Below are 13,685 nucleotides of genomic sequence, written 5' to 3' on the forward strand. Positions count from 1 at the left end.
GGTGGTAGTTGGGATGCTTTTTGGGGACAGAATACATTGTGGAATTCTTCATAACATGGCGGTATTTCAACTGAGTGCTTCTCTATGGATGTGGTGTTTACATCGAGGGTTTCATGGGTCTTGACAGGAGGAATGGGAAGATTAGGTAAGCACTCAGGAAAACATTCATCACCCCACTGTAAGATTTCTCCCATGGACCAGGAAAAAATGGGTTATGCAGCACCAGCCAAGGAGGACCTAAAATGATGTCTGCCGTGGAACCCTCCAGGACCAAGAAACAGATGGATTCTTGATGTAGCAACCCCAGAGTCAGCTGCACTGTACCTACACTGTGTCTAACATGCCGACGATTTAATGGCTTTCCAGTAATTGTTACGACTTGGTAGAGGGTTTCGCAGCTGGAGTCTGAGTTTTGGTTCCAGTCCCTGGCGGAAAGCGGTAAGTAGCGAGGCCTCATTCCACCAACTGGCAGCGGCTAGGGTTCTAAAGTGGAGAAAATATTGGTGAATGGTCATCTTGCCTTGCTTGAGATTATATAATTGCTCACCGATGGATGAATCTCCCTCAGTAGTCCCAAAAACCTCCCGAAAATGAGATACAAAGTTCTCCAGAGATCGTGTAGCAGGGCCGGCTTGCGTCCAAATAGTTTCCACCCATCTTGAAGCAGGACCTTTGAGGGAGGATATAATGAAGGCAATTTTTGAGTGTTCAGTAGGATAAAGTTGTGATTGTGTTTCTAGTGAGCATTGTAGCAAGAACCCGTTGCATTCTTCCGCCACGCCAGAGAAGGGCACTGGTCTGACCACGGGGCTGGAGAATACTACTGGTGAGGGAGTGCTGTGAGCGGTAGCGGTGGTGGGAGAGGAATGAGCTTGGACCGGCGAGACTAGAGGAGCAGGTGGAGCCGATGGATGTTGCAGTACTCTCCGAAGCGAGTCAACAAGCTCCTGGAATGGGTCCGGTTTTCTCATCCTATTGTTCTTGGTCCAATCTTCTGTAACAAGTGGACTCAGAGACAGAAGGTTAGTATGAACTGGTATGATTTATTGAAACAGGAGATCACTGAGAATGAAGGGGAGATCAACAGGTGAGCAGATCCGTAAAGGTGATAGTTACTTTGAGGTGGACTGGGTGATTGACAATCTCTTATCTCTTACAGGAGAACTGGAAGGCTGACAGACAGGTTGATGGGGCACACACCTCAGTGAAGGAGCTTCTCTTGGGAGGATATCGGAGGAGATAGTCGCTGGAGAAGAGGAGATATTCACTGGAGAAGAGGAAAGGAGGTAAGGAGACAGGTAAGTCAATGAGTCGATGCTAGTAACTAGACTAGAGGCAGTTTCCACTGTGGAGTCACGAGATCGGACCGTTAGTGAGACTGAGGTGCGTGCTTAAATGTGGTGTCTGATAGGTGAGTGAATTACGAACAGGTGCCGGTGATTAATACTCAGGAGATGGGGTGCGCTGTGATTGGCTGGGGAATAAGCCTGACCGATCTGTGACAGGCAGTGTGTACACTAACTATTAGCCATTAGTGTCCATTTCTGCTTTATGATCGAGAGAGAATTGAACCTGTTCAGATTCATATTTTCAGATTTGAGGTAACACTAGCTAAATTTTCACATTTAGAAATACATTTCAGGCGCTGTGAGATCAAATAGCGCTGAAGCAATCCTGATGCATCAAGCTCATCTGCAACACTTCTGTGTGGTCAGGGACTGTGTGGTTCCAAGAAGAACACACTTTCTGTTCCTGTCTAAGATTAATAATAGGCTCAAGTATAAAATCTTAGGTATATTTCACATACATACACTCAAAAATGTTCATTTAACTTAATTCAATTCAGGATGCTTTTCTATAAAACTTAGGTTTGTTATATGATGTCTAGAAACACTTTTTTTTTCAAACAAATGTCTTATTGAACAATCCTAATTCTCAGTTTTTTACTACATAAATTAAAATTTTCTATTTATCTGCTAGACAGCAACATTTTGAGTGTAATGGGATGAACACTTCTGAAAAGACTTATCATTGCACAGATCTGAGTTCATAGAGCCACACAACAAAACCAGATACATTCTTCTACACAATGAAAACCACAAAAACTCCAACATGACAGAAACTCTTCTCAGACTCAATCATGACTAAGACAAAAAATAAAAAAAGTAATATTTATATTTAAAAAATTTATTTCAGACTTCATTGAAAAAACATTACATTCCAAATGAAGCAAATATTTTTAGCAGTTAGTGTGCTATTGCTGGCAGTCGGCTAAATAGCAAGCACTAAAAATGTTCAGTGAGGTGATACAAAAAAAAAAAGAAAAGATTTACAGTAAGTGTAAATGAAGTACTAAATTACAAACACATAAAATCACTCTGAGGGTGCTGAATTGGGTCACTGGAAAATAACTTTATTTCATTGTTGAAATTATGCAAACAAATCATGTTTTTTTTAAATTGGTTTTTGTTGTTGTTGTTTTTTTTTTTTTGTTTTTTTTTTTTGGAAAATAATTGTTGAGCTAAACCAAGACAGACAAATGTTGGAATTAGTGTACTATAAATTCATAAATTTAAAGCCCTTGGTTCTGCAGGCCTGCTTTCATTGTCAGTCTTAGTACTTTGTTATGGTCTTGGATGGTTTCTTGAACAGAGCACAGTTCAGGTCACTTCTCTTACCAGAGCTTTTTAAAGTGAACACAGTGTCACACCAGAGATCTTTCTGATGTTTTCTTTTGTTGACAGCAGTGACTTTAAACTTCTCGTATGGAGGAATCAGCACCTCTTCCTCTTTGTCATACTTAGAATATTTTGTCAAATTTGCACTTTCACAAGTGTAGATTTTAAAACAAGATTTATTTCCAAAAACATTTGTTTTGGTATGATTTAAAGAGGAAGAAGCAAATGAGCCAAAGCGAACCTCTTTGTTCAGAACACTCTTCTTAAAACTAACATTTGTACGACGATAAGTTAATATGCATTCTTTTTGTGTTTTCTTCAGAATCTGTATCGCATCTGTTAACAAAAATTGAAGTGAATACCATTTGAATTTCTTGTTTCGGTATTTATTCTTTTCTTTACGAACAGCATTATTGAAATCCTTATATATCTCAAACATAGAGTTAGTGTACACATAGATAGCGATTGAATGATTCTTTGTCAAGTTATCTCCGGGTGGCTTGTAATTCTTTTCAGCATGTTTCCAAGCATTTGCAAAATTAGATTGCATTTCCTTTTTTAAATATTTGGTCTCCACCAGGTTTGCCATTTTCTCTCTACAGCCGTCATAACTGTCATCAACTGATTTCGTTGCCATATCCAGTGGAATTACTTCTCCTTCAACAGCTGTTCTGTGATCCTGCAGCAACAGGAATCATAATGATCAATCATCAGTATTAATGTCTGTAATATTCGCACTAGAACACAAGCTTACCTGTCCTAGAGCAGCTAAAATGAGAAGAAGAGCTTCAATGATCAGCAGCATCTTGATTCAGTCGAATCTCTCAGATTCTCTAGTAGATCTAGTGAAGAGCAGATGCTGAAAGACAAGAAAAACAACAGCTTTTTCTCAAATATTAATATTTCTCAAATACTAAACCAGTGACACTAAGTATATTAGAAAGCAATATGTACATTGGCTTTTTATGTGAACACCAAACTTACCTGAGAATACTGTTCTCTCTTGTTGTCAGATTATGTTTTCTTTTTGTTATTTTTCAGGAGTTTAGGAGCAAGAGCGAAAGGAGAAGATCAGAAAAGTCAGTCACTCACAGCCAGACGACAGCGACTCTTCAAACCAGGAGATGAGGAAAGTGGCTGTTTTATATACCTGATAGTGTGTGTGTGTGTGTGTGTGTGTGTGTGTGTGTGTGTGTGTGTGTGTGTGTGTGTGTGTGTGTGTGTGTGTGTGTGTGTGTGTGTGTGTGCTGAGAAATAATAGTTTGATTGTGATGCATCTTGTTCATCTAAATGGTTAAGATCATTAGCACTTGTGAAGATCTGGTGTTTGTGAGGTTTCACACCGGACAAACTCTTGAGTTCCTGTCTGTCTACCATGAATGCTAGATTTTTTTTCAAACTGATCTCCTGAAAATGTTTAATAATGGTACATGATGGAAATTGTTGATGAAAATGTATATGTCAGCATGTCCCATCCCTTCTCCAACCCCCTAAACCTAACAGTCAAAAGAAATAAACATAAAAAATTGAACATTTATGAATTAACCAACTCAAGTTTTACACAAGTATGTTTTACACAACTAAAGCTTTTACTCCATATCTGAAAGGCCATTCAATATATATTGACACATCTAAATAAAAAAAAAAAAAAAAAAAAAATTAGTCAAGGAGGTGATTCAGCTGGCAGTGATGTGTACACTAACTATTAGCCATTAGTGTCCATTTCTGCTTTATGATTGAGAGAGAAGAATTAAAATTTAAGCTTCTAGTTCAGATTCATATTTTCAGATTTGGGGTAACACAAGCTAAATTTTTACTTTAGAAATGTATTTCAGGCGCTGTGAGATCAAATAGTGCTGAAGTAATCCTGATGCATCAAGCTCATCTGCAACACTTCTGTGTGGTCAGGGTCTGTGTGGTTTCAAGAAGAACACACTTTCTGTTTCTGTCTAAGATGAATAATAGGCTCAAGTACAAAATCTTAGGTATATTTCACATACATATACTCAAAAATGTTCATTTAACTTAATTCAATTGAGGAAAGTTTTTCTATAAAATTAAAATTTGTTATATGACGTCTAGAAAACTTTTTTCAAACAAATATCTTATTGAACAAACCTAATTAACTGGATTTCTCAGGTTTTTCTTATTACAAAAATGAATATTTTCCCTTTATCTGCTAGACAGCAACATTTTTGAGTGTAATGGGATAACCACTTCGAAAAAAAGACTCATTGCACAGATCTGAGTTCATAGAGCCGCCCACAACAAAACCAGCTTCGTTCTTCTGCACTATGAAAACCCCAAAAACTCCAACATGACCGAAACTCTTCTCAGACTCAACCATGACTAAGATGAAAAAATAAAAAAAGTAAAAAATTTATATAAAAAAAAAAAAAAAAAACATTTCAGAGGTTGAGAAAACATAAAATTCCAAATGAAGCAAATATTTTTAGCAGTTAGTGTGCTATTGCTGGCAGTCAGCTAAACAGCAAGCACTAAACATTTTCAGTGACGGGATACAAAAAAAGACTTAAGTGTAAATGAAGTAAAAAAATTACAATCACATAAAATCACTCTGAGGGCACTGAATTGGGTTACTGGAAAATATCCATTTCATTGTTGAAATTATGCATCACACTACGATGCCAAAAGGAACACGTACTGGGGCTTTTAAACTCAGAATAATGAGGGAACTAAGGAGACATACCTGGGATCAAATCAACAATTAATGGGAGACAGAAACTACTCCATTTCTGGCCGCCAACTCCGACCACAGCGACGCTGGAGGATGGCAGTCCCGCGGGGCTCACACCGCATAGATGGTGGGCTTAGGGTGAGCAGAGGGGCTCCCAGATGACAGCGGTGGAGGAGGCAGGAGCGGGTGGGCGGCCAGGCATTTTCGAGGAGCAGGCACTGGAGGACACATTCTAGGAGCGGGCACTGGAGGACACGTTCTGGACGAGGAAACCAAGGACGAAGGAGGGCTGGACGGGATCAATGGAAATGACAGAGAGAGGAGGGGGCAGTTCAATTTCCAGTTCAGACTCCCAGTCTATGATATTCTCCTCCTCGTTTTGGCCCTTTTGCCACGCGATATTCAGCTCACCTTCAGCCGCAGTGCAGGGGGCGGAGCTCCTCTCCGTGCTCACACCATCTGTGGCTTTCTTCCTTGTAGCAGGCAGTGTTGCCAGCTCACACACCTGGACTGACGTCACTGCCTCTGGCTCCACGGCGATCTTCACCTCTGTCGCTCAATGTGGCGATGGCTTGTCAGTCGCGGTGGGCTTGGGCATGCACTCCGTGCATCGGGGAGATGGTGGGCTGGGCTCTGGGTCAGGAGTGGTTCTTACGAGATCATCCACGGGGCAGATGGTGAGTGGCGATCTGTTTCTCGCCAGAATCCACTCCAGGAAAGTGGTGAAATCCTCTCAGGGACCTCCCTTGGACGACACCGCTCTGCATGCGATGTTTAGGCTTGCCTCGTAGAAAGCACAGATGCGCATCGCCCGGGTAGCTGGTGGTGTGAGCTACGAGCATGAACGGTCTTGTGTGGTCTCCAAGAGATCTGCTCCCCTGCTCAAGCAGGAGGAGGAGGTACTCTGGGCGAAAAAGGGGACCCATACACACACTGGAAACAAAACACTGAAAAAAAAAATGAAAACAAAACGGAGGGGAAACACACAATAAATTGTATATTGGTTGGGTCTTCTGTCACACTACGCTGCCGGAAGGAACATGGAGCCGTTTTTTCTTTTCTTTAGGAACAGCATTATTGAAATCCATATATATCTCAAACTTAGAGTTAGTGTACACATAGATAGCGACTGAATGATTCTTTGTCAAGTTATCTCCGGGTCACTTCTAATTCTTTTCAGCATGTTTCCAAGCATTTGCAAAATTAGATTGCATTTCCTTTTCTAGATATTTGGTCTCCACCAAGTTTGAGATTTCTATCTATAGCCGTCATAATTGTCATCAACTGAATTCAGTGCCATATCCAGTGGAAATATCTTTCTTGAAGCAGCAGCTCTATGATCCTGCAGCAACAGGAATCATAATGATCAATCATCAGTATTCATGACTGTAATATTCACACTAGAACACAAGCTTACCTGTCCTAGAGCAGCTAAAATGAGAAGAAGAGCTTCAATGATCAGCAGCATCTTGATTCAGTCGAATCCCTCAGATTCTCTAGATTTAGTGAAGAGCAGATGCTGAAAGATAAGAAACACAAATTGTCTCACAAATACTAAATCTGTACCTTGAAATATAATGGAAAGAAATGTGTACTTAAATTTGTACAATTAAAATGTTCACCAATCTCTTAATACAGGTTTAAATTCATAAATTCAACTTTTTTTTCTTTTTCTGACAGATAGCAAAAGTTTTTTGAGAGAAAAAAATCACTTAAACATGTGATGTTCACTCATATATTGACCTTTTATTCTAGACCCAAACTTACCTGAAAATTCAGTTGTCTCTCTTTGTCAGATTCTGCGTTGTCTTTTCAGTGTTTTTCAGCAGCTCAGGAGCAACGTCAACATGAGAAGATCAGAAGTTCATCGCCAGACGACAATGACTCTTCAAACTAAGAGATGAGTAAGGTGCCTTTTTATATCACTGAAAATCTATATTAATAGCGTGGTTGTGATGCATCTAAGTCATCTAAATGGTTTCATCTGATTATCACTTGTGAAGATCTGGTCTGTATGTGTGGTTTCATACTGGACAAACTCTTGAGTTCATATCTGTCTAAGATGAATGTCAGATTTTTATCAACATCTGATATATACCTGCCCCATTTAAATTTAAATAGTCTTGGCAAGAAGGAAATTTAAAGGGGTCATTTGACATTGCTTAAAAGAACATTATGTTGTGTATTTGGTGTAATTCAATGTGTTTATGCGGTTTAAGGTTCAAAATACACATTATTTTCCACATAATGTACATTATTGTTGCTCCTCTATGCCCCGCCTTTCTGAAACACGTTGATTTTTACAAAGCTCATCGGTTTGAAAAGCGAGGTGTGCTCTGATTGGCCAGCTATCTTTTGTGTGTGACGGAAATGTTACACCCTTTAACATACTGTGATGCCGTCTCCCGACACGACAAGACAAAACCAATAAAACCCATAACAAACAAGGCATTTGTTGCATCCAGTGGGGAGATAATTATGGATTATAATGACTTATACTGTCTTTTTACGTGTTGCGTTTCGTATCGCACTGCATAAACATAAAACCATGTCTGGATTTGTGACAAACCACAAGCTCTACTCTACACTGCTTAAAGCTCACGTTTGAATCATCAGTGGCAAATTCTTTAAATATAAAATGTACTTACAGGCTGTGAGTCAGAAGCACCAGACTGTCCTTGCAAAGTTGGAACTGCCTCAATTTATAGAAACAGCCATTGAGCACAGATGCATTGTAGACTACTATGCATGTTCAGGAAACCGTCCTTCATAAAATGCATCACACACTGTTGACTTGAGTGAAGAATGGCCAGTGGGTTTGAGAACGGCGCAGCCAGTGGATTTGACGAAAGACACGTGACGACCCTGGGCTGGACTCTGCTTCTTCCACAGTGAAAGCCGATTCGGCGATCCACAGTGCAAAGTTGATGTATTTCCTCAGTGACCAGCACGGATCAGCTCTAGGCATGACAAAGCGGATATCATCCTCTTTTGGAAGGTCAAACAAAGTAGTTTCGCTTTCACAACGAAACACACAGCATCTCCACGACATGGTGGAGGCAACAACAATACTACAGCGAAAATAGAAGTTACGCCTTCTTTCTTTGCGTGAACATTTGGGCGGTGTTATGCAAATCTTCCCACAAAGTGATGTAGACGTTTTAGGGGGTACGTGGACAAGTCTTACCTTTTGTAAATAATAAATCTTTGGATTTGATACTTTAGTCTTTACAACTTTATAGATCTTCTTTATGCACCAAGAGCTTGTAACACTCCAAAGAGAAAGGTAAAATTGAATTCGCATCATATGACCCCTTTTATTGCCATACAGGGATGCACTGACTAGAATCCACTAAAACCCTCTGCTTTTTGCAATTTTCAGATGTGTGATACCTCAAAGCTAATTTTCACATTCAGAAATATATTTTTACTGTGAGATCAGTATAGAGCTCAATTAGTCTTGTTGCATTAAGACCATCTGATAATGCAACACTTGTGAGGGCCTGTGATTTCATGTAGGACAAACTCTCAGTTCCTCAAGATAAGTAATAAGGGCCTCATGTATGCATATTTCAAATACTTATACTTGAAAAAAAAAAGAATGAACTTAATTAGATTTCCCTACATAAAGTGGGAACTAAGTGAAGTATTTTTTTTCTGCTAGCTAGCAACATTATTTCTCACTGAGTGTAATGAGATAAACACTTAAGAAGAGACTCATCATTGCATCATCATTGTTTAGCAGCTATTGCTCATTTAAAGTGTCAGGGTGTTTATGAATCCACCCACAACAAAACCACAAGCTACACTCTCAGAAAAAAAGGTATAATTTTGTACCAAAGAAGGTACAAACCCTTGTCACTGGGACAGTACCTTTGAAGGGTACAGAATTGTACCTTAATATAAAGGAACAAATTTGTACCATTCCAATTTGGTTACTCTACCCCAAAATGAAAATTTTGTCATTAGTCACTTACCCCCAGGTCATTCCAACCCCGTAAAAGCTTTGTTCGTATTCGGAACACAACTTAGGATATTTTGGATGAAAACGGAGGCTAGAGACTGTCCCATAAACTGCCAAGTAAGTAACACTGTTAAGGTCCAGGAAAGTATGAAAAGCATCGTTAGAATAGTCCATCTGCCATCAGTGATTCAACCGTAACATTATGAAGCAACAAGAATACTTTGTGTACACGAAGAAAAAAATAACATCTTTATTCAACAATTCCTCTCCTCTGTGTCTCTCAAAATCAGCGTAGCCCCATTTTGGCAAATCTGAGCAATACGCAGTTGGCCTACACCCTTCTGTGTCAGCTGCGCTGTGCTGTTGCGCTGTTTTCTTTCAAACCAAAGCGTAAATACACATAAAAATGTATCCTTGTGGCGCGGCTGATACAGAAGAGTGTACGCCTCCCGCGTACTGCTCAGATTTGTCAAAATGGCGCTACGCTGATTTTGAGAGACAAAGAGGAGAGGAATTGTTGAATGAAGTTGTTATTTTTGTTTTCTTTGTGTACACAAAGTACTCTCGTCGCTTCATAACGTTACACTTGAACCACTGATGGCAGATGGACTATTCTGACGATGCTTTTCATAATTTCCTGGACCCTGACAGTGGGACAGTCTCAAGCCTCCCTGTTTTCATCCAAAATATCTTAAATAGTGTTCCGAAGATGAATGAAGCTTTTACAGGTTTGGAACGACATTCCTATTGTAAAGTCATGCTGTGTGAAACCTTCTGTCGCCGATCCATCGTGCAGCGTGAACACAGCAGCGACTGAATGCTGGCCAAGATGGTCATGCAGTGTGAAAAACAGTGACCCGACTAATTGGAAAATCGTGCAGTCTGTACTCGGCTTTACTGGAGTTTGCAAGTGTGAGTGGGAAGGCGGGACTTATTTCTTGTAACCAATCAAATGCGATTCTTGTTGACTCGGTTTTCTATTATCTGATTGGCTCTATAACATGCCAGGAAAACGTCACTTGTGTAATTTGGGCTCAGCATCGTCCTCGTGGCAGCAGGAATGGTACTTTAATGCACTGCACAAACAGACAAATATAGAGATTTCACGTTCATTTAACCATGGTTTATGGCTTAGTAATTACCACTGGCTTAACTGTAGTAAAACCATAATGGCTGGTATACCACTTATGCTGAAATGTGTAGATCATATGCTTATACCACTGAAAGGACGCTAAGTTACATTCAGTAAATAAAACTGTTAATATCAATTAGGTCTCAATACTTTAACTCAGTGCTGGAAATGGGCAAGATTCTTTGGGGGAACAACAAGTTGGGAGCATATTTTACCACAGATGCAGAAATCCCACTATGTGTATGAAAATGTACTCACTCGACTTTGTTTACCTGTGTCCCCTCTCCCCCATTTCCAGCCCTGATTTTACTAACTCAGTTTTGAAGATTGCATATCTCTATTAGATCCTGCTGCAAAAAGGATAGATTAAGCAATCAGTAGGCAGATGGAATCATGCATGTAGTACTATTGTAGTAGTGCAATTACTACTCTGATTACTTTTCAGGATCAGGTTCATCAAGAGTGATTGCAAACTGTCTTAAAAAACTTGCTGGATTTTGTGGAGGAAGCACGGCACACCCCCACTGGTACTCCCACACAGCCAAGACTTATAAGAACAGGTTCTAATGGAACTGCTGGTGCCTTACATACAGGAAACAATGCAATCTGTGGAATGTCAAGTGTTTCTGGTGAAAAAAAAAATACAAATAAGTCTTCACCAACTGTCAACAATGAAATGCAAAGGTTATCTCTTAATGTTAATGGAATAGTTTAACAAAGCATGACATATCTTCATTTACTCACCCACATGTTTTTCCAAACTTGTATGACTTTCTTCTGTGGAACACCAAATAAGAGATATTTAAGATTATTAAAAAAAAAAAATATATATATATATTTTGGTCACCATCTACAATCACTACATGAACAAAACCATTCAGCTAAATACTTTATTTTTTTGTTTTGCTGAAGAAAGACTGACATGAGTAAATAATTAGTGAATTTTTTGGCTGAATGCTTTAATGCTAAAAAATCAGGGGTCTCCAACCATGCTCCTGGAAAGCAGCTGTCCAGCAGAGTTCAGCTCCACTCCTAATCAAACACACCTGTACAAATTAGTCAAGTGGTCCTGGGTTACTTGAAAATGAAAGACAGGTGTGTTGGAACTATTGTATGAATGAAGGTAACTCTCCAGGAACAGGGTTGGGGATCCCTTCTATAAACATACATTATTTATTAAAAAATATTGTATTGTTTGTTTTTTGCTTATCTCAGTGTACACAAGTGTTAAAATTTTAATAAGCTGATTTCTTTTTTTGACACATCATTCCCTGGACTGTTTTTTTTTTTTTTTTGTTGAGTTGAGTTGTACAAACACTTTACTATCTGTTTATTTTTAAGTTGCTATGCAGAAATGGAAATGTTTTCAGAGTGGAAAGAGGATGCTGTAGCCTTTTCATCCAACAGAAGAGACGGTGAGGATGCTGTAGCTGGACCATCCAACAGGAGAGGTTGTGAGAATGTGGTTGCCGGACCATCCAGCAGCAGAGAAGCTAACAAAGATGCAGTAAAAAATGACAATGTTAAGTAGATGAAGACATAATCCACACAGTAGCAAGCAGAATGTTTTGTTTTTGATTTACTTTAGATTGGAAGATGATTACCGATCCAAAAGAGACTGCAGATGTCTTCAGAAAACAACTGCTTATTACTGAAGAGCAGGAACAACCATTGCGTTTCACCTTGGATCTCAGGGAAGACCTGGAGGAGAAGGATAGAGAGATAATTTCTTTGTACAAGCGACCAAATGTCAACTGGGCTAGGCCATTTTCCTGTATGCTCAGAGGTAGGCCCTAATAAATTTTTTCTATAGTTCGGGTCATTACATTGTACTTGTAACTGTTACGAAATACCCAGGAGGCTGAGGATAACAGAAAGACAGTTTTATTCAGGCAGAAGCAGAGGAGCGGGTAGTGCTGGGAAAAGTGATATGGAGACTGGCAGTGATGAATGATAGTAGAGGGGTAGAGACGTCAAGGTAGGGAGGTGTACCACACACACGCACGGAGATGGCTGGGTACTTCTGGAGATCGCTGGAGAGAGGTAAGTAGAGATAGCGTTAGGCCTTAGAGTTAGCATAAAGGTAAGACCTTGTTGCGAACGAGACTGGACGCTGACTGAGTGCGTGTGTGTGGTATTTGTAGTGCAGAGGTGATTGACTGTTGATGAGGGTCAGGTGGAAGTGCTCAGTACTCAGGTGAGGGCGTGCGCTGTGATTGAATGGAGGTGGAACCTGGCGTGTCTGTAACAGTAACACTGGCAAATATAAACTTATAAAAACAAATGCAGTGCTTAGTGTTATCTGCCATATTGTATGTCAGTAATTGTCAATAATCTGCACATCTATATCCCACTATCCGAAAAATGTAGTGCACAGTATTAATTGATGTGATGCCTGGTATGTTCACTGAAAAAGCATTGCCTTTGTAGTCTGCATGAAATCAAAATAAATGTTTTGTGGTTTTTAGTATTGGTATGTCAGCCTTAAGGTTATTTAAAAGCTAGTGTGATTCAAAACTGTCTCTCACTTACACCAATAAAATTTCTTCTAATCAAATTTCCTATCCATTCAAACAAAAAAATTCAAATGCAATTCAATGTTTCAGGGCAATTAAAAGTTTAACCCCTTGTCATGTTTAAGGTGATGCCGCCACAGGTGAAGGGGTGAGCCGTCACATTCTTAGTACTGCAATCCTAAAACTGACACAAGGCTTCAGGATAAACTTTGGTAAGATGTGTTATATTTGACACTGTCTGTGAAATACAGGCTAAAGTCTCGTCATCTAATTATGAGATAACGAGCATCAGAATTTGATTTTCAATAATTTTACTATGATTTCGATGTTTGACATTGTCTTACTCTGTCAATATTAAAGATATCAAGGTTATGTTTTCACAGAATGTTCTTCATGGTATGAAGGATTATGTTGGAATGTTGAAAGTAATATCACAAAACTTTATTTGAAATATAACAAATCAATATGAATGTTTTGTTGTATCCGTTTTATAAGTGAACATTTCTAAATTGGCAATTCAGGTATAGTTCTTGTGTGAGGAAAATACTGAATTTCAATGCTTTCTTTAGCTAACACAGACACAACCTTGTTATGTTCCTGATGGCTGGGAGGATGGTTGGTCACTCCTTCATCTATGGTGGTTCTTGTTTGTCAGGGATCAGTCCTGCAGTGATTCATGTTTTACTTGGGCGGCCAG

At 39.4% G+C, this 13,685-nt stretch overlaps 1 protein-coding gene across 2 annotated transcripts; it reads right to left on the minus strand.

The window, feature by feature from the left end:
* Positions 1–2,266: 2,266 nt before the first annotated feature.
* Positions 2,267–6,911, minus strand: LOC109071465 (ecto-ADP-ribosyltransferase 4-like). 2 transcript variants are annotated; one of them, XM_019087910.2, is made up of 3 exons: positions 3,663–4,666; positions 3,433–3,537; positions 2,267–3,357 (listed from the first exon to the last, which is right to left on the minus strand). In XM_019087910.2, exons 2-3 carry the CDS (start codon positions 3,481–3,483, stop codon positions 2,614–2,616), a joined length of 795 nt encoding a protein of 264 aa, XP_018943455.1. In that variant the 5' UTR covers positions 3,484–3,537; positions 3,663–4,666; the 3' UTR covers positions 2,267–2,613. The 2 variants fall into 2 exon arrangements, with proteins under 2 accessions (XP_018943455.1, XP_042573058.1); XM_042717124.1 differs by lacking the exons at positions 3,433–3,537; positions 3,663–4,666 and adding an exon at positions 6,794–6,911.
* Positions 6,912–13,685: the final 6,774 nt, after the last annotated feature.

The sequence above is a fragment of the Cyprinus carpio genome, chromosome A3, assembly GCF_018340385.1.
Source record: "Cyprinus carpio isolate SPL01 chromosome A3, ASM1834038v1, whole genome shotgun sequence".
NCBI lineage: Eukaryota > Metazoa > Chordata > Actinopteri > Cypriniformes > Cyprinidae > Cyprinus > Cyprinus carpio.

Coding starts and splice junctions, on each gene's coding strand:
- LOC109071465 (XM_042717124.1), bottom strand. CDS start 6,844: ATGCTGCTGATCATTGAAGCTCTTCTTCTCATTTTAGCTGCTCTAGGA. Junction 3,358..6,793: donor TTTTAGCTGCTCTAGGACAG/GTAAGCTTGTGT, acceptor CTGTTGCTGCAG/GATCACAGAACAGCTGTTGA.